Raw genomic sequence first — 20,855 nt, forward strand, 5'->3', positions numbered from 1 at the left:
TTAGTCACAGTTCTCGGTGGAGATATGGAACTGCTCTTAAAGGGCCCTGGACACACAATAAAACCAGATTCACAGAGGCAGAGCCCAGGGAGTTTCACTGCACTAATTAGCACTTGGACTTAACTTGATTGTGTTTTCTCTAATGGAGCTAATGTGTTTCACTCAATGTCTGTTCTCACAGTATGTATTTTTTTCAACAATGCCCCACAGAGGTGATTGTTTTAATGAAACATCACTTACATGCTCTTGAATTTGTCATCCACATGAAACATTGTTGTGCAACACTGCAGTTGGAAATGACAAAAAAGTATAATCAAGACGATATCTTACAGCTAGTTTTCTTTTACACAAGAGACAGGACAGTATACAAGCATCTATATTAAAGTAGAATAAAGATTACCTTCCATTCCTCTGGGGTTTTCCTGACTTCTCAGAGAACTGTTTACAATAAGCACTCACTCTTAAAATCGTATTCACATCCAGCAGAAGAAGACAGAGACAGCATTGCAAGAAGCCCTATCTCCCCTCACTATCAGAACAATGTTCCTTGTGCTTGGATGGAGAAAGATATCTCTGAGACTTCAATTTGTTATCTAAAAGAAGAAGAGTAACACTTCCAAGATAAGCCCAGCGTAAGGTTAATTACCAGCCGAGTGGGTGACGTAACCCGGCCATGTCATGTCTCAAAGTTACACACAGCTGGGGGGTGAAGGAGTGCTAGCTATTGACACATGTTTCTCACTAGAAGGGTGTGTGTCTTTATACATTTGTGTGCCTTTTAAGCAAACATGTACCTTGCTGCTCCAGTCAGATATAGTGTATTAGGGCCGCTCCAGGTGAGATGGCACCAGAGGCCTATAGAGCTGCAACCACCTGCTTGTGGCTCCGCTTCTCATTGGTGCGTAACACTGTTAACATTGCTGCTGATTCCCCACTCTCTCTCCAGGGCATAGACTAATTAATGGATACCATTCGCAGTTGATTAGCAGCAGTTCTTTCTGTAATTACATTCGCATACTAACCACTCAGAAGAAAAGGAGAATGGGGAGAAAACACAAAGGGATAGAAAATATATTAATGCACTTCTCATTTCCCTCTGATCTTAATTTGTTTCCACCATTGTTTGGCTTCTGCTAGGATAAGAAGCCATTTTCTCTCTCTCCTTCTATTGGAGTTCTTGGTCTCTCATAATGTTTTGAGAGAGTGACTTTGTAATAAACACACAAAAGAGATTACTGCCGAGCTTTGTTAAAAAATGTGTTCTCAGTGGTACCTCATGAAGACGCAAACGCACTGTGACTCTTTCTCCTCCGTGCCGTGTAGGCTGGGTTTTGCACTCCTCACTCACAGAGAGGTGCATTGTGCTCCCGGGCCCAGCTGCTAGCCCATAATTCTTCATTCTATGTCCCATTGTTCCTACCTGTCAGCATGGTTGTGTTTCCAAAGAAAGGAAGTAGCTGCCATTTTGCCAGCAGGCTATGTGTGGGTTGAGAGGGCGGGGTGTATTGTGAAAACATGTTATTTCTTACCAAAGTGCAGGGTTTAATAGCTTATCAACTGACTCACTTACTAATATGTCTTTGAAGGTGTGACACTTGTTATTTTATCACCACTGAATACTGTGTTATTACCGTGATATAAACTCAGGTATTACCACATATATGCTTGACTACAATACATGTGTATTTGTTGCATTCCACTAGGATAGATAAGGATAAGAAAGACAAAATTCCTTTATGTTGAGATCAGATTATTCATGAGTAAATGTCAAATTAACATGGGTAAGATAAATTGGAAAACCAAGTCCACTCCCCACCTCCTTATTTCCCCTCAGTATCTCTCCACTCCCATAGTTTATTTGAAGTTAATAACCTGCCACAGCATCTTGATACTGGGCTTTGTGATGCAAACATATCCTTAATTGCCATCCCATATGAGCTGAATAGCCAGACCAGATTCTCATTACCCTGGTTGAATTGGCCTGGGCCTCTCACAAGCCTCTCGTCATGTTGCAATAATGGCAGAGTGGCGAAATGCGCCCGTGCACGTAGAGAAAGGGGTTAACCCAGTGTGTAAACATTCACAGCCAAGTGTGGCAATCTGTTTGAGTGGCAGGTGTCCATTATGAAAGAGGAGAGCTCGTGTTGCACTGAAATGTATCTGGACTCTAGTAAGCTGATAGTTTTTTTGTTTTCATTTGCAGTTCCAGAATAACAACAACTACATGAACATGGCCGAAGCCAACGGTGCCCTGCTCGCTGGTGATGTGAGTATACTTTCATTTTTACACATTCAAACTAGATCATTTGAAGTTCAACTGAGGCAAACTTAACTCCAATACTTATCAATAAAAGTACAGTGGAGTAAATGTTATTTTACTTGCTTATATCTGAATATATTTTTCATAGGTGTCATGTAAGGAAAGATAAGGCAAGTGTAGTAATATAGCACATTTCAACAAGGCAGTTTTGCAATGTGCTTTACAAAAAAACTGAATAGCAATCAGTCATATTGCAAAAGGAAACACATTATAAAATGTAATTTAAATACATTTAAAAACAGTCATTAAAAGTCAAGAGAATCAGACAAAATAGGCAGGTATAAAATACAAGAATAAAAGTTACAGTGCAGTAAAAGCTATGAATAGTTATTTGATTTAATAAGAGGCAGCGGCAAAAAAAAGCTCTTTATTTATTCAAATTAAACTTCAATTTTTTTTATATTTCTCTGTGGTTTTATAAGGAGATGCAGATGGGAAAAGTTGGCAACAGTAAAAGTAATATCTAAAGCACAAGCCTTATATTTCATACTTTAAATCCCCCCTAAATCATCCTTAATGAGAAATTCCAATTTGAATTTTTTACATGTTTGTCATTCGCAACAACATTTTCTTGCTTGAAATGCTACCTGCTCAAGTACCTGCTGTAGGAGAGCCGAGAGAGACAATACACTTGCAGAAAGAGGAGCTTGGCTCACCCTATATTGTCTCATTTTAACTTCTGAACACTGACGCTGATGTGATCCGACTGTCTCGAATGCACTCTGTAAGATAAAGTGATATCCCAGAAAGCTGAGGTTATAAACACCTGTTTTTATCCTCTTTTCAAAGACGTAATAAAGAAGCCCAAAGAGATTGTATAGTTCCGTCACTCTCTATCTGCCGGCACTTACATAAAGTGACATGTCTCCAACAATCAGCTGGAACAACTCTGTGTACTGTACTGTTGTTCTGAAGGAAAGGGAATAGTTCTTCCTCTGGAGGTATATAACCGCCTCTCTGAGCCATAGTAGTCCTAACAGTGTGCTAAATTTACCCGCTCTATTCCCCTTCCACCCACTCTGCTGCCCTATCATTAGAGACAAGTGCACCAAAAATACCCATCATTCTCTGTGGTTCAAACGGGCCAATTTCATTCAGTTTTGCAGGCGAGATTGATCTGGCTTTCGAAACCCACAGCAAAGCATCCCTGCAACAACTCTAAAACAATGAGATGGATGTCACTATTGTATTCATTCACGTTATTTGCAAAGTTTGGATGCAACTGTGGCCTCGTAGCTCGTAGTGTGTTTAGTGATTGACCATGAAGTGGCCGCTTCACAAAGCCAGAGTGTTATGGAAGAAGTTTAATTTCCCCCCCCAGACTTACGCTGAGTGGGCGCATCCTCTGTATCCACTGGCTGCTGAGACCACGCCGACACAAGCTGCTTGGAGAGCGTTCAGCCCCCAGCTGTGGCAGTCAGGGAGCGGGGGGGATGGGCTGTGGATGGGGCAGGGTGGGGGGGGGTGCTCCTTGATAAAAAGCTCATTTGCATTTCATCAAAAGGAACAACTGTTTCCAGTGTTAGGGCACAGATGGTATTGTGCTTAAGAGAGAGAGAGAGAATAGAGCATAGGTTTTTCTTCTCTTGGAGTACCCTAAGTATTGTTTGTTGCAACCTGAGCTAAAGTAAGATTAATGTGACTTCCACTTTGAGGTTTTACAATATCTCCACTGTAATGCTATATTAATCTTCTTCATGTGTCTGCCTTTGGCTTACGGTGCAGCTGGGGAAAAAAGAGTCCATTTTGAGGGCTCCATGATGAATAGCTAACTTTGACAGCAGTCTAAAATTATGTCACCATTGTTTTAAATCAAACCAGAAGATTATTTTTATAAAAAGATGCACCCTCTTTGTATTCATGGAGGACTCCCTTCTACTTTGTGCATATAGCTACACCTCATTCTCAAATTAGGTCTGGTACAATTAGCTTTCATCTAATGATTGGCACTCATGCGTATCTTTTTGTTTTAACCGTTATCAAGGCGATGGTGCTAGCTAGCATTCGTATATAATAATCAAACATAGACCTACATCGCAATATGTTTTTCTTTTTCAAACTGCAAGATGTCCCTTAGAATCCCATTACTTAGCCGACTGTAAAAGGTCTTCCGATTTTCATGTAGCAGCTTTCAATTATGTTCCTAAGAAGTTTGTAAGTGAGCATTTGTGCTCAGCTTCAATCTGATGAAACTTAACTGAAGCTTGAACAACATCAATTGACAGCGTTTCAGGCCTGTTCTTTCCAACCACCTGTTGTTTAACATGAACATTTGCAATGTGAGGCTCTAGTTGTTTAACCCATTAACTGAGAACATGCAACTTTATCTAACAGCTGTCTCTGCCACGCATGACAATTCTAAGATAATGGTTCATGGTAAAAAGAAAAAGTGACACAATTTAAGATATAAAGTTGGTGAATTAACCCTAAAAGAAATATATAAGCAATACCTATCTATAGTTTGCCAACTTTAGCAAAAAAAGCCACCATAAGCTAGCCTCATTTCTCATATTTGGCCAAGTAAGGAAGCGGCAGCGTAATTCAAAATGTGAAATAGTTTAGGAACTAAACTTTTTATTTATAAGATGAATAATTCCACAAATGTCCGTTATACTTACTCTATAAAGCAGTTTGTCTTTGGTGATACTATTGTTGCTGTTGACTCATACTGTAGCTTAAAGTAGACGGTTGGACACAATGTTATTGTTGTGCTTTAAGCAATATCGTAAAAGCTAAAAGCTCAAGTCACTGTTTGTCTACACAATACACACTGTATCTTTTAATATACAATATGTTTTGAGCTCACGGCAGAATGCTTCTACAGCCGAACAACAGCCCAGTATTTGCTGCTTAGATGGCTGGTGTATCATTTACCTCATGCACTTAGAGGATGAGATAAGATGACCTTGCCTGGTAAAGCATACATCCTAGCAGGGAAAGCTTGACTGCTTTCCTCAGGGAAAAAGATACTGTACACTGAGATTGTGTTGCACTCAGATGTATCACTTTACTCTCCCAATCAAATTAGAGCTGTGTAATGAACTATAAATATGTAGAAATGGACTACAAATGATCCAAATTTGAAATAATGTTGATCAGGGGTGCCATGGTTGATGTTGTCATTTGAGTAGCTGCACTTTGCCTGTCTAGATATTTGAAACTGGATCCTCACTCCTGCCTCTATTGATTCTGAGGCCTATTATATGCGGTAATTGCATGCTGCTGCCTTTAACAAGTCTTGGTTATTGCATCTGTGAATTGCATTACTACGTTTATTGAAGGGCTGGGAATATTGCCTGAAAAGCTTTCTCTTGCTCTTTGTCCTGATATTGAAAGAGCACCATGGCAGCACAAGGATTACATATCGGAGGGGAAAATGCACTGATACATATCTTTACCTCCCTGTTTCTACTGCTGTAAACATTGTTTCAGTGATTCATTTGTTAAATAGAGTTATCATTGATCAAGCTGCATATACTTTTATATAAAGAAGCATACTGTATGCTGGTTTGTTGACACTTTGCACTTAAGATACCTTGCTAGTGGGATGACTCAAGGGATGGCAATGTTTCTGTAGGTCTGCAGAATAATCTAAACTAAACTGTTCCTAAGAGAATGAAGTTTACTTACATGGCTGATCACCTGACAGTTCATGAATGAGGTTTACCTGCTTGGTTATTGGTGACAGGGATGGTTTGCCTAGAGAATGAATAGTGAATCCCTAACTTTTCATTCAGTGCCTCTAGGATATTTCACCAATGATATATATCACACATGTTCTCATCTCTTAAAAATAAATGTTTGGACTGACATTCATGGTTCCCAGACGGTGTATAATACATTTTAATCTCCTGACACATATTGTTACCATGAGTTTCACATTTGTTTATTTTAAGTGAAATTACCTTTCAATTATTTGTATTTAATCTACAGACATGTATATGTAACAGTTGTACATTTGTATTTGTATTTTGGTATCATTTAGTATAATCACACAAATTCTGTGTTCTTCATTTATTGAATGTTCAATACCTGACGAGGTCAGAGATCAGTGGGCGGAACCTCTGAAGTGTGGTCGCTGTGCTCAGAGGATTATTGTTATGGTGACTTCCCCCTTCATATTGTGTCCCTCACGTTTCATCGCCCCTTTCTGTAAATGTTCCACGTGAGAGGAGTCATTGTGAGGGAAGCTGAATATAACACTGATTTGTTATATCTGTTGTCAGTGATTAAACGGAGATCGTCCAAACTGTACGCTGGCTCGGGTCTCATCCATAAAAAACGCAAAACACAACGCAGAGACCGCTTAACGACACCGGTTACATATACCCAGCTCAGGATGATTTGTAATAACTTTGACGATTCCCTGACTCTTTATCCAGCACCAACATTAAGTTCACATTGTGGATGTCCAACACTTTGGTTTATAACGAAAACAAATTACATTCCCATCAGACTAAGCTGTACTTTGTGTTGAGTGCAAATGATCAAATCTAGAAATGATACCTGCTAAACATCAGCATGTTATTGTCATTGTCAGTGTGAGCAGGTTAGTGTGCCGTAAGACTATTACATTTGGATTAAGTCCAATATCTGGTAACGTTTACTTTGCATTTACTGTACTTTCATTTTATTTTGTTGATCAAGCAATCGTGATAATCATAAATCATCAAGTTTAAAGGGTTACCTCGTCATACTTCACAAACCCAACTCATATTTTAATGCTGAATATTCGGACTGCTGAAAATGGTTTGCAGTACAGTGTAGTTTGGCCCATGTTTCCCACTGAGGACAGGAGATTTCCCACACACCTGCTCAGGATGCCCATTCTGGGAACATCAGGCCTCTCTGTTACAAGCCCTGCTCTGCCCTCACATTACTGGACCCTGTGGCTGCCAATGGAAACACACACACACACACACACACACACACACACACACACACACACACACACACACACACACACACACACACACACACACACACACACTGGGCTGTGCTGCTGTCCCTTGCCCGCTCTTTAACATGTACATGCCTGCACATCCCAAGCCAGCATCTGCCTTGGCACTTTGCTCTTCTGAGCCTTTCAGAACAATTTAAATGGATAATCAGGCTGGTGATGCGCAGAAAGTGGATCGTGCATCTCTTAATCTCCGATCAGAGCCCCCTAAGCTGCTCCTGGTGCAGAATTAGACTGGCTTTATGTGAAATGACACAAGACACTGTGCAACACTCTTTGGGTTCAAGTCAAATCTGGCTCCTCTTCCCCCGGGGAGAGGCTCTTTTCTCCGCAGACAGCTGACATCTTCCATGCTCTCCCGAATGAGACACAAACGCCATGTCTCCATTACCAGTGCCCCTGGTGCAGATGTTAATTTGTATCATCATTAACAAAGCGAGGCGATGCACACAAGCAAAGTCTTTGATACTGATCTGCTGTTTCCTCCCCCACAGTATTCTTCTATCCTCTGCTCTCATTCTGTTTAGCAGACATTAAACACCAGCATTCCTCTCCTTCAAGTGCATGTCTGTGTTTTCCTTAAAGGTCACAGTCATGCTTTGCAGCGCTCCTACAAAAGCGGAGCTCACCTAAACCAACCTTCTCCTTTGACATCTCAAATCTCTAGGTTGGCTCTGTAATTCAGGCCACACTGCAGCAGCCTAGGAGCCAGGGACGCAAATAGTTCTGCCCTGTTTTACTTACACCACAATACACCTACTCACATCAGCAAATAGTGTCCATATTAGAGCAAGAGACAAACAATGTAAGTGATATTACTTGATCTTTTCTCAAAAGCATTCCTGCGAAGGCTTATGGGGATACACAGCCTGTGCAGTGTTTCTGACTGCTCTGGACAGGGCGACACTACTGCTTTTCTGCCGGAGAGATTATAATAGTGTGCCAGTGTTTTGGGATAGCTGCATGATATGATACAGATGAGACTTGGGCTGTAGATCTGTGGGCTCTGAGGTTAACTCTCCTCCACAGGGGATGTTGAACATGATGAATGAAGACAGTGATGATGAATGATTTCTGATCCTTCCCTTGTGCTACTGGAACTTTTTGCCCATGACTTCTGATAGTTTTGTTGTTTATTTTCATAAACACTCTGCTCTATGATTCACGCCTTGCTGAACAGACATTATTGGGAACTAAGTTCTGGAGCTTTTTGAGTGGACTGAAGCATAATATGACAGCAGAGGACTCAGAGTAAATGGTTGCTACTGAAGGTGCTTGTGATTTATAATGCACTCTGCAAGCCAGAGGCTAGGACTGTGATGAATATGACCTTAGCTCCTTTTGAAAGGAGAACTGATTCTCTAGCCGTGAAACAAGCACTGAAAAGTGAAACATTGGTAGGAAGCAGGAAGAGGGAAAGAAAGGGAAGGAATGAAAACTCTATGTGCTTCCTCCGCCACTGGAATTCATCAGTGCTTGTCAAGACAGCTGCCCTGAGTAGGCAATGAATTAGTTTCAAGTGTCTGTGTGCTAAAGCAAGCAAGGGGAACATTAATACTCCCTAATCAAGGCCTGTGTTGGCATATTCTCTCAGTTGTCTCCTTTTTTGATATTCTATCTTCCACCGGAGACAGAGAGACAAAGCCAAGGAAGACGGGTAAGACATGCCTGGTTAGCTTTGTTGCTAACCAGAGTGAGCTCTGCTGGCAAGCCACGCAACTCTTAATATGAGGTTTATAGGTTTAAGGTTATTATAACTTCACCTTTGTTGGAGTAGAAGTTTGATTCCAATAGGAAAAGCCATGCGACGACACTTTCACATGCCTTATTGCTGTAATTTCACATTCTGTTAAGAGCAAGCCAACAAAGAGTTTCAAAGAAGCAGCGTTTATCTTCAGAAAGTGGTGCATTATCATTTCCAGGACCTACAATCCTTTGTAAAACTGTCAAATTGGCCTAGCAAAAATCCTCGGTATCTGTTCGAATTGGTATAAACGCCTATTAACTCCCACGTTTTTTTATATTTGAAAAAGTCGCTGGAGGTAGAATTTAAAAGATATTGTTGAAATTGACCTGACGCCAACAAAAAAAATCTACCCACTTTGTTTTTGTGTTTGCTAGTACCCCTTGGATGCATGCAGTGTGCAAAATGCTAGCCCTAAAATCACGCCAGCTGGCAGGTGTTCAGCTGCATGTATGTGGTCATTGTGAGCATATGAATATATTGGCTTTGCAGAGAGTAGCTTAATGCAATGCACAGATGCAAACAAGACCCAAGTAGGTGAACAGTCCCATCTCCAAGAAGGCACATAAGCAAATGAAGTGTGACCAAAAGCTTTAATTCGAAAGGCAGAAGGATTAGGCTGTTTGATGAGCAGATGTAAGGGTGCAGGCGAGGGGAACCAAAAGAAACACTTCTGGCCAAGCGTAATAATCTTTGAAAATGTTCTTTAAACCCATCTCTCTGTGATGTGTGTTTTCACTGCACTTCAACCCAACATCTTCCGTCCTTAAGATTAAGAGCTTTTATCGTGTATCCTCTCTCTCTCTCGTGATTGCTGCTTGATATTTTGCTTTTGACGTCTTGCTCCGCGCTTGCCTTTTTCCTCAAAGTGGACTTTAATAGGTTTAGGAAATGTAACATCTTAGTGCACTTACAGACAAGTGTATTACCACTCTTCTTCTAAAACACTCTCTCTCTTAAACAAAGTTTGGCCTGTTGGATAAGGCTTTGTTTTTAGTTGCTTCATGTAATGATGTTCCTCTTTCTTCCAGACCTTCCATACACCCAGCTTGGGAGACGAGGAGTTTGAGATTCCTCCCATCACACCTCCACCTGAGATTGAGTCTGGGATGGGTCTTTCGGACGTGGACTCACCTTATCCAGCAATGCCGGAGCCCCCAGTTAATCACAGGGGTCTGTTAATCCCTCAGTTCCCCCCTCAGAGTATGGATCTGCCCTCTATTACCATCTCACGCAACATGATGGACCAGGAAGGGCTGTCTGTCAACAACGGCCAACCTGTGGTGAGTGTGCTATGCATTTACCCCACTATAAAATCAAGAAGTCTATGTATTGTCTGCGTCTAGAGAAATCCTCATCTGTCAACACAGAATTCCTGCTCCAGTGTGTGTCCTTCCTGTAGCTCCAGATGTGTCTATTCACACTACAGATATGACTTTTAAATATAAGCTACTGGACAGCACTGAAATCAGAAGCATGCAGTCCTTTAATGAGGCCTTTTTCTGATCCGTAATGTCACCTTGACAGTTTTTGTACCCCTCCTGTTGACAGTACATCTGGCACAGCATCTGGCCCTGTTTACAACACAGGAGGTATATGATCACATTGAGTAAATGTCATGATGTTATGTTACTTACTGTGAGGTTTTGTTGAAAAAAAGCACACACTTTTTCGATGATCCCCCCTCTGTAAGGTGAGCAGATGTGAATAGATCACAGGTGTTAAAGTATAAAGCACATTCAGTCCCAGTAGGACGGTGAGAATGAGACCCAAAAGTGCCACACTTTCACGTGCTCATATTTTATTCATGTTGCATCCAGAAGCCCTTTTTTTCCGGTTGTAAATGCTGATGCACGCTCCTGTCCAATGTCACACGAGGCGTTCAGAAAAGACACATGATTTGTTCGGAGTTTAGGATCAGCTTTGTCTTTACGTGGTAGAGAATTACCACTTCATGAACCTACTTGAACCTAACTTAATCCTTTCTTCTGATACGCACGGTCAAACATGGAACAGCAGACAAAATAATCACTCCTTATATTGATGCCGCTATGTGTGCTATAGATTGTGAGATTGTTGTCTTGGGCTCCAAAAGGCATTTTCAAATGCCACATTCCTAGAAAGCATTGAGGAGGAAAAATGGAAATGTCACTGGCTGACTAGTCGTCTTGCAGACCTATTAGAAAAACGGAAGATTCATTTAGGAGAACAGAAATGAAAGGACAAAGGCATGAGCTGAGAGAAGATGTTGTTGATGCTGAATTGAATTGTGAACCACAAAACACATTGCATTGAGAAAAGGTGTCATGATCGTTATAGCTGTGTGAATTCTCTCCAACACATTTGTTGAGTCGCACTGATATTACAGATATTTATTTACATTCCATATGGGAAGGCGGCTGTCGTTTTTTACAGCTCTTTTTCCTGCTCCCATGTTTCTGGCATGTGAAATAATTGCGGCTTTTAAAAATGTCTGCGCCGCATACAGTAAGTGAGCCCCAGAAGGCTTTTGCCTAAAGAATTTTCATTTCATGGTCAGTTAAGCTTTCTACATCTGGAAGAAACGAAACCTTGACACAATTACATTCCTGACTGTTCTCACGACTTGCTGGAGGATTAGATTTGATTCTAAAACATTATTCCTCTTTAACACCATTTGCATGGCTCATGTCTCTGATTGTGCGGAGACTCTATTAAAAACTGAGGGGTAGAATGTGGGTTTCTGCTCCTTGCCTCGTGGCTTTGTCGACTGCACACCACTCACTCGTTATCAGTCATCGCACATTGTACCGCAGGAAGGCTTGTGGTGGCCCTTCATTTCTCCTGTAAATGGGATTGATCCCCAAAAGTCTCGTGACAATGCCTTCAGAAATTCTATTCATCTGTGGTTTTATCTGCGCCTTGAAGAAGAGAAACGCAACTTTTAAATGAGATAAGTAACAGCGCAGTTCGCAGTGCATTCTATATACAGAGACAATGATTTACTGAGGCCCTAAGAGGGGTGTTTTGTCATTTTGTCAGCACACTGATAAAGGAATGACAACCTTATATACATGATTACATTCTGTGTTATTTGTTATGGCTGCAGGGGCAAACAAATAAACCGTGCACTATTGCAATTACATTTTTCATCAAGCCCCCATGCTCATATTTCCCAAACACTTGTCTTGGTTTTCTTTTCTGTATACATGCTTACTGGTAGAGAATATTTAGTGTGTCTGGAAGCCTGTCTCTTATCAGAACTTAATGAGAAACCCAAGCAGTGAATATACCTGGGCTATTTTCAAAGGCTTCTTCCATGTCACTGCATTGCCAAGTGTTCTGCTAATTCCTCTCCCCATAATGTTCAGCGTATGCTTTGCAAATTGGACACAGATGCCGGGCTTCTACAAAGAGAAATACATTTTCTCAGCTCCAATGTGGCTGGCAAGCCGCGAATCTGAAGTCATTATTTATTTAATCTGCTCTCCTAACAAGCTTCTGATTCTCATTTTTGTCTCCCAGCATGTGTCCTCCTGATTTGTGATTGAATCTCAATAGTGCCAAATAGTACTGGAGTCAGGGCTGCCAGTATTGCTTTATTCACTATTTCTTCTCGATTTTCTCCCTGCTGCACAGCAAGGGTCTCTGGGTTCTATTTCAAAAAACACCTGGTGCCTTCACCACACTTTCAGATTTTCTTGTCACATGTAGGCATGTACTGAAATGTCCTGAACGATTGGATTTCAAAACCTACAGTAGTCAACTAGTTCTATTAGATGTTCAAATCAATATTAAGTAGATATGACCCCTGCTGTCTTTTTACATTTAACACTATGTGGTGATGTATTATATATTTTTTCATTACCAACCAGCTGTTCCACATGTCATTAGCTCTACAGCAGCAAAGATATGCTAATGTCTGACAGAAAATAGCGTGTTGGACCAAGTGCATCATGCTAGATGAAAGTGAGGCGGAAAAAAAGATTTGTTGTTCACATGATTTGATATGTCTAGATATTGTGTAGATTGCAGTGAGTATAATAGCCTGGGCTTTGACTGGTCAAAAACCACTATATCCTGAATCAAATGGAAAATGTGAGCAGTGTTGCAGAAAGCATGTTTTTCCACACTTCCCTCTTATCTCCCTTCCAAGCCAAGAAGCACTGACATGAGTTGTACATCAATTTAAGAGAGTGGATTTTTTTTTCTCCCTCCGTTTCTTATTTCTCTTCTCCCTCGACGGACAGCTATTGTGACATATTGGGTCAGTGAGAAATGAAAGATATTCATGCAGGCATGCAATACTTGTAATGAAGTCTCAGCTTGACCTTCTGCATGATTGATTCTGTAATTTACTTTTCTCAGGCAGCTCTCAAAATAAAATGATGTCATGTTGGACAAGTTTGAAATACCCATAATGCATCAGGAGAAATGGTGAAAAGGGGTATGGGTCAGTGGCTGTACCGAACCGTGGGGAGGAAACCTATTGGCCTTACAGTGTACGGGAGGGGTAGAGATTTGTTTTTAAAGGAAGGGGTTAGAGGTCGGTGAGATGGATGAACTGAGTTTGCACACAGCACAGAAAGAAAGAGAGAGCAGTGTGTTTGACTCAGGCAGGGCAGGGGAAAGAAAAACAATTTATCTTCATGCTATTATAGCCTTTACCAGCATTCAAAATTCCATTTTTCTCATTTGGCTTAAGCACAGACTTTCAGCAGGTTGCTGAAAAAGGAAGGGGAAAAATAAAATGATGTCCCCGTTTAGAAGGGGAGTAAAGGAATATGTGCAGAGCACTGATAAACTATCTTTAATAGGACTGACCTTTCATGCTGGCGAAAGTTACTGGGGGATTCATCCTTATAATTACCATATAGATGATTTTACCCCTCTCCTGCCATGGAACATTTCCAAGAGCTCTGGCATTGATTGAATGGAAATTGAACTTGTTAACATTCTTTTCAGCCTGTTACAGCTCAGTACATGGTGCCACTGTTCGTAGATTCTCCCCAAATTCTGATTCCAAAATCTTAAAGAACAGACTGCTGCCTGCCTTTCATCGACATCAGTGTTGAGATGTTTATCGCTTGGTGAATGCATAATGTTGCATTTTGGGTCCAGCTGCTGTGTTTATTGGCCTGTGTTTATTGGGGAAAGGGTTTCACACATTGTCAATAGGTTTTTCTTTTTCATCTGCTACAGTTTTCCAAACGCTTTTTATGGCTGTGTGTGGAGTGTTTGCTATGTAAAGTGTGGATGGCCAACAACAACAATGTACAAAACAAAGCTATTTTTCTTCATTTTGCAGCATATTGATGACGGCATTCATTTGGTGTTGCAAGCAATTGCAGAATTCACATTAAAAGCAACCTAATGGGAAGTGTTACATCATGAACTTACATTTATTTAAACAAATCCTTTCTTATTAAGGGATGTCATTTCAGCTTGTTAGTGTTTGACCTTAAAAACATAGGCAGATTGAACACACACACACACACACACACACACACACACACACACACACACACACACACACACACACACACACACACACACAGACACACCTGACTAAGGAGAGCACATCTGGCCACTGTGTACCCAAGATAAGGACTTATTTGCAGATTTACGATGACTATCAAAATATCTAGTTAGATGTCTGCTGTGACTGCTGACAATACTGCAATCAAAATGCAAATGAGAAGGAAGAGGGACATAAATAAACATCCTGCCACCAGATTCATATTCACAATCAAGGCAACCCTTACTTAAGAAGATTTCTTTCACCTTGTTATCTTTTCAAATCAGACGCTAATACTGACAATGCCACTGCCATACTGTAGTCAAAAGCACAATAGCTGCTTCTGCACTTATTGCTTTTATTTGTGGTACAATAAGACATTTAGCAGGCTGTTAAGTGTGATATGATTAAGTCTTTAACTGTGGTCATCGGTGCATCTTTTTTAAATGCATAACATCCAAAGGCCATTTCGTAAGAATCACTAAAAACTAATGGCAGAACGGGCCATTGCTCCAAGTCAAAACGGCATCTTTGGGATTGGGCAAAAGTGTTATTATACAGATGGCCACGACTAATGAGCTCAGTGTGTGCATCTTTGATGTTCGCAGCGAGCAGAGAGCGAACTGCGAGCCATCGTGTTCTCAGTAATGAAGATGACAATAGCACTTGGAACGTTGCAGATATGTAAATCACAGTCATTTGGTCACAGGCTTGTTCACTGCAGCTTTTATTCACGAGAAAGCTTCCATATTTGAAGCATTGCAACAATATGTGTTCAATTTCTCCCCCCCCCCCCCCCCCAACATCCGCCCTCACCTTTTGCACAGTCTTCCTCTCAGATGTAAATATAAATCCGCTCTCACTTCATAGATTGTATTTATGATAAGCAGCAGACATGGCATATGAGAAAGAAATAGATTATAGATCCAATATGTTTCTGTCTGAAATGGTGTTACAATATTGTTTTTGAAGACGCACATTCATAAGGTTCTTTCAATAAAGCCAGGTGTGTGGGTTTATGATGTGTTGATGTTGGGAGAGATTGAGTTTGTGCTGCTGAATACCAGATGGATGTGCCCAGGGAGAACAAATCACCTTTTTCTGTTGTGTTCACGTTCCCTCCTCTGTTCCATGTCAACTCCGCTGCCTTTCTGATCAGTCTTCCCTCCGGGGAGCCTTGTAATTTCATCCTCGCCACAATCAATGCTAACATGTTGCATGCACCTTCTCCAGGACTCTTTCAGGAGCCAAATGTTTCACCATGAAAATAGTGAGAGAGATTTGAAAAGTGTTATTACATTGTTCCCCCGGTTGGCAGAAGGGAGGCAAACTGTTCAAAGCCCTTAAGCTTCATACCTTCAGCCAGATAATTTATGGAATTGATTATATAGAAGCTGCTACTTTCACAGAGTTATAATCTTAAAGTAATGTAGGCTTGCGGCCGCCTTAAACTAAACTGACATGTAGGTGCATGCATGCAATCTGCAGCTGGAGCAGTCTGTTTATCGTGGCATTTGAAGTTATGTACTCGAGCACCGGAGAACTCAGTCCACTGTTCTCCTCCAGGGACCGGCAGTCAAAAGCTGTGTCACAGATTTCCATACAATAGAGTTTTGAAAATGAGTCAACTGAGCTGTGTAGCCATCTATTACTGGCTTATAAAGTTGGCTCTTTGGGTGTCAAGATAATTTATCATGGCCTGTAATACATTTAAGACCCAGGACATGGTGACACGTGATCTGCCTCATAGCAATCCGCAGAATCAAATGACCCGATTTCTTCTGTGGTAAAAAGATACAGCTTCAATAGCTTCACGCACTGGGCAGTAGGGCGTCATAGTGAGATATCTTAGAGCTGGACAAATGAAATGCAAGACTATGAAGCCAAAAGGCAGTATGAAAACAGAGAAAAATGAATGAATAAGATATTGCATTTGGTATTATTTTCTTAACAATCCTTTGCTTTTGTTTTATTTCCATTACAGAATGTTGGACCAGGCCATCATCGCCAGTACTCGGCCAACCCAGCCATGGTGATGAAGTCCATCATCAGCATGAACAGCCCCAACGGGATGTTATCACGTAATCAGCTGACCACCATCAACCAATCCCAGCTCAACGCACAGCTGAGCTTAAACATGGCGGGACCCAACATCGCCCACACTGCCCCGTCACCCCCCACCAGCAAATCCGCCACCCCGTCTCCCTCCAGCTCCATCAACGAGGACGACCAGGAGGAAGGCAACAGGGTGAGCGAAATGTCTTTAAAGGACACCTATTGTGCAAAATCCACTTGTTCATGTCTCTTCAGCATGTGTCCCCTCTGTGTAAAGAGACTCTGAAAGTTTCAGGAACAAAGATTCTCTCTCTTTTTGTCCTGATCCATTTATATAAAAACCTGTCTGAAAATGAGCTGATCAGATTTTGGCCACTTTATGATGTCATAACGATTTGTTGGCTTGTGTAACCATTAGCCAATCAGCAACCAAGGTAACCCCCCCCCCACCTTTTCACCTGAATCTCCTCCTAGAGCACCATTGTGTTCTTTTTAACCAAATATCTCTCAGAGGGGCGTGGGGAGGGGCTCCTTATTTTCATCTAAAGTAACAGACAGAGAATCAGCACTTTGGAAACAGGGCTGAAACAGAGGGGATTATGGGATGCTGCCATGATCTGTTTGGTGTTTGGAGCCAAACACTTCAGAGACATGTTTTGTATATATCTGAGACCTGTAATATATTGATGAAAAACAGTATAATGGGGGACCTTTAAGGGTCAGTGAAAGATATGGACCTCCTGATGTTAAATGTATTTATCTCAATCATTGCAGATCATTGGAGAGAAGCGGCCAGCCCCCGTAGATCCTGTAAAGAAGCCCAAGACTCCCAAGAAGAAGAAGAAGAAGGATCCCAATGAGCCTTCGAAACCGGTGTCCGCCTACGCTCTGTTCTTCAGAGACACCCAGGCTGCTATTAAGGGTCAGAATCCAAACGCCACCTTTGGAGAGGTGTCCAAGATCGTGGCCTCCATGTGGGACGGTCTGGGAGAGGAACAGAAGCAGGTAATACAACGTTTGTTTATTCTAGTTATTGTAATATTCTTGCCAATGCATAGCCCTACTAGTTAAAAAACTGAGATCCATATTCAGGCTGGAAACAAGTGTACAGAGAGTATGAGATCTGTGTAATGTGCTTTGTGTCATAAAAGGACTGTCTCAAGTGAAAAACAAGTTGTATTTATCCATTCACCTTTTGTGTCTTCACAGTCTTACAAAAGCAAAACAGAAGCTGCCAAGAAAGAATATTTAAAAGCTCTTGCCGCATACCGTGCTAGCCTGGTTTCCAAGGTGAGAAACTTTTCCTTTCTTTCTACCTGAGAAATGTGTGAATTTGTTAGAAAAGTACATTTATCAGAAATTCCTTGTATTACATTGCGCACTGGGAAGTTAGACATTCTTCAGAGAGGAAAAGTGTGGCTTTGTAAATAAGATTGGATATTTGTTCTCCATGTAGGCTGCAGCAGAATCAGCCGAGGCCCAGACCATCCGCTCCGTGCAGCAGACCCTGGCCTCCACCAGCCTGTCCCCCGGCCTGATGATGCCCTCACCCCTCAACCAGCACCACTCCATGGCAGCAGCTGCCCTGGCCCTACAGCAAGGCATACCACGGGCCATCGCCCCAAAACCTCTGCAGATGAGACTAGGAGGCAACCAGATCGTGACCTCGGTGACCGTCTCCCACCAGAACATGGCCCCCGGGATGCCCCAGCAGATGCTCGGCCCGATGGGGTCCGGAGGGGGCATGGTGGCGGGTGCCCAGTCCACAGCGGTGTCTCAGATGAGCCCCCCCATGCAGCCGCAGCAGCATGCCATGCAGCAGATCCAGCAGCAGCAGCAGATGCAGCAGCACCTCCAGCACCATCAGATGCAGCAGCAGCAGATGCACCACCAGCAGATCCAGCAGCAGATGCAGCATCAGCATTTCCAACACCACCTCCAGCAGCAGCTGCAGCAGCACCACATTCAGCAGCAGCAGCAACACCAACAACAACAGCAGCAGCAGCAACAACAGCAGCAGCAACAACAACAACAACAACAACAACAACAACAACAACAGCAGCAGCAGCAGCAGCAGCAGCAGCAGCAGATGCAGCACATGCAGATGCAGCATCAGATGCACCAGCAGCAGCAGATTCAACATCTGCAGCAGCAGCAGCACCAGTCCCAGTGTTCCCCCCCCCAGCACTCTCCTGGTTCAGTGGGGGGCTCTGCGTCGCTCGGCAGCCCCCAGCCGGCCTCCCAGCAGCAGCCTCACCCTTCCCAAATCCAGGCCCACGCCCAGGCCCTGTCCCAAGTCAGCATTTACTGAGCCAAATGGAAATCCTATCTCAAAGAACAGGAATAGAATAAAAGCATCATTCCACGTTGCTTTTCTACGTTGCACTTAAGAAGTGTGTAAGATTTAGAATGTTATACAAAGAACTTGTCCATTGTTATAGACGGATATGCACACGCGTGTACAGGGGAGAACATGTTAACTTGGTTTTTGTCTATAAAATAGGCTGAGCTGTGACAGAAGCCTGTTAGGGCGAGCGCCCAGTGATTGTTTATCTGTTTGTTTGTGAGGTCTTTCAGTTGTCAATTTAAACTGACTGGGCACACAATATGTTGAAAGACGTGTCTTTCACTGTTTTATTTAACAATAAAGCTTTATTTATGCGGCCAGAGTCTTCAGTTCAACGCAGCAAAAAGACATTTTGAATGCGTTTGAACCAGAGGATTTCTATCAGCTCTCGCCTGGACTGACTCACAGGATCCTTGCTGGAAACCAGTAAACCCACACATCAGTCTTTGTTCCCACACTGGCCAGTATATAGCGAGACTTTCTTTACTCCAACCTTTCTCCTTCACACATCGCTCTGGCAGATGTAACCTTTCAACAATGGCGGAGAAGGAAATGGTTGATTAAATCATCACACGTCGGAGGCCCAGTGATATTTGAACACTGTTAAATCATCTCACAAATGTAAGCAATGTCTTGAAGAAGAAGGGGAACTGAAAATATAAAGTCTAGACCTCTGGATGAACGACTGAACAGACAGAGACAGAAACTGCCATAAATCACTTGTTTCATCACATCATCAAACTGTAGCTGTAATCTGCTGTACATGTTTCGTAGAGTGGGAGACACAGGACCTCCCGTATCCACTACCCTAGCCCACAAGCGTGTAACTGGCACCCCCTCCTCCAAAAAAATGATCTTTAATCTATTTGTTTTTACTTCAGATGTTTAACAATTAAATTATGTTTTTATTTTGTGTAACAAAGGGGATATTTTATGGTAAATACAAATGTCCGGATCAAGGCAGATGGTTTGGGGATTGCTGTATTTTTACTCTGCTTCTTGATGGGTCATTGTTTTAAAAAAGGAAACTAGCAGAGCCAGTTTGTTGCACTGCCAAAGCCGACTGAAAGGCATCGGAGGTATTTTTCTGTACAGAAGTCCCTGAGGAAAAAAAAGAAGACGTTGTACATTTTTCACATCACCTGTTGTAAAGTTTTAATATGTGAGGCTTTAATTAAAACATTGTTAAACGACCTGTGGATTGCTATATCACATAGTGCATTTCTGCTCTTTTATACTTTTTTTATGAGTTACAATAGCAGCAATTAATTTTGTTTGTATTTTGCTTACAAACCAACTGCTTTTAAAATATTGTCCATAGAATAAATGCATATCCGTACGGAGGTTGTTTTCAGCTCACGATAGGAAAAGTAATTTAATGTTTGAGTTTTTGCTCGGCCATGAAGATGAATCCAGAGACATTCCATCACTAATATGATAGTAGCCATAATTTTGTATGAAGTATTATATATTTCTTTGTGTCTCTGTTCAAAATTAAACTATCAATCACAAATATTTATTTGAATGAATTGGTTTATTTCAAAAGCTTTATTAGCCATAACTTTTATGAGGTATTTCTTCACGTCTCCCTGTGGGCTATTGAAAATCCATAGCTCTCAGTTCTTTATGAGATATAAAAATACATTTGTATGTTGTCTATGGAGTAATTCTATAAGAGAAATTGCAGGGGGTATGCAAGCGTTCATGCGTGGAAGTCCATTGTAACTGTGTGTAAAAACAGTGTTGGACATGGTCAGCATGTAACTGGCACTTGTCTCAATAACAGTCCCCTTCTCACACACCAGTGCATTGGATTCTACCTCTTTCTTACTCCCTTCGAAATCGCTTCATTTCCAAGACATCCCCAGGGGTTTGCTGAGCTCCCTTGAATAAAATGGCGAGCGGGGGAGGGAAGGCAGGCAAACAATAATT

At 41.8% G+C, this 20,855-nt stretch overlaps 1 protein-coding gene across 1 annotated transcript in view; it reads left to right on the forward strand.

The window, feature by feature from the left end:
- The window catches only part of tox3 (TOX high mobility group box family member 3), a 41,962-nt gene extending 21,540 nt beyond the window's left edge, over positions 1 to 20,422 (forward strand). Inside the window, exons 2-7 of the mRNA XM_034148385.1 lie at positions 2,204 to 2,266; positions 10,056 to 10,307; positions 16,506 to 16,769; positions 17,351 to 17,581; positions 17,786 to 17,866; positions 18,033 to 20,422. Coding sequence (XP_034004276.1) covers positions 2,204 to 2,266; positions 10,056 to 10,307; positions 16,506 to 16,769; positions 17,351 to 17,581; positions 17,786 to 17,866; positions 18,033 to 18,887 — 1,746 coding nt within the window. The 3' untranslated portion in view covers positions 18,888 to 20,422. The remainder of the gene's footprint in view (positions 1 to 2,203; positions 2,267 to 10,055; positions 10,308 to 16,505; positions 16,770 to 17,350; positions 17,582 to 17,785; positions 17,867 to 18,032) is intronic.
- Positions 20,423 to 20,855: the final 433 nt, after the last annotated feature.

The sequence above is a fragment of the Trematomus bernacchii genome, unplaced genomic scaffold (genome assembly GCF_902827165.1).
Source record: "Trematomus bernacchii unplaced genomic scaffold, fTreBer1.1, whole genome shotgun sequence".
Lineage (NCBI taxonomy): Eukaryota > Metazoa > Chordata > Actinopteri > Perciformes > Nototheniidae > Trematomus > Trematomus bernacchii.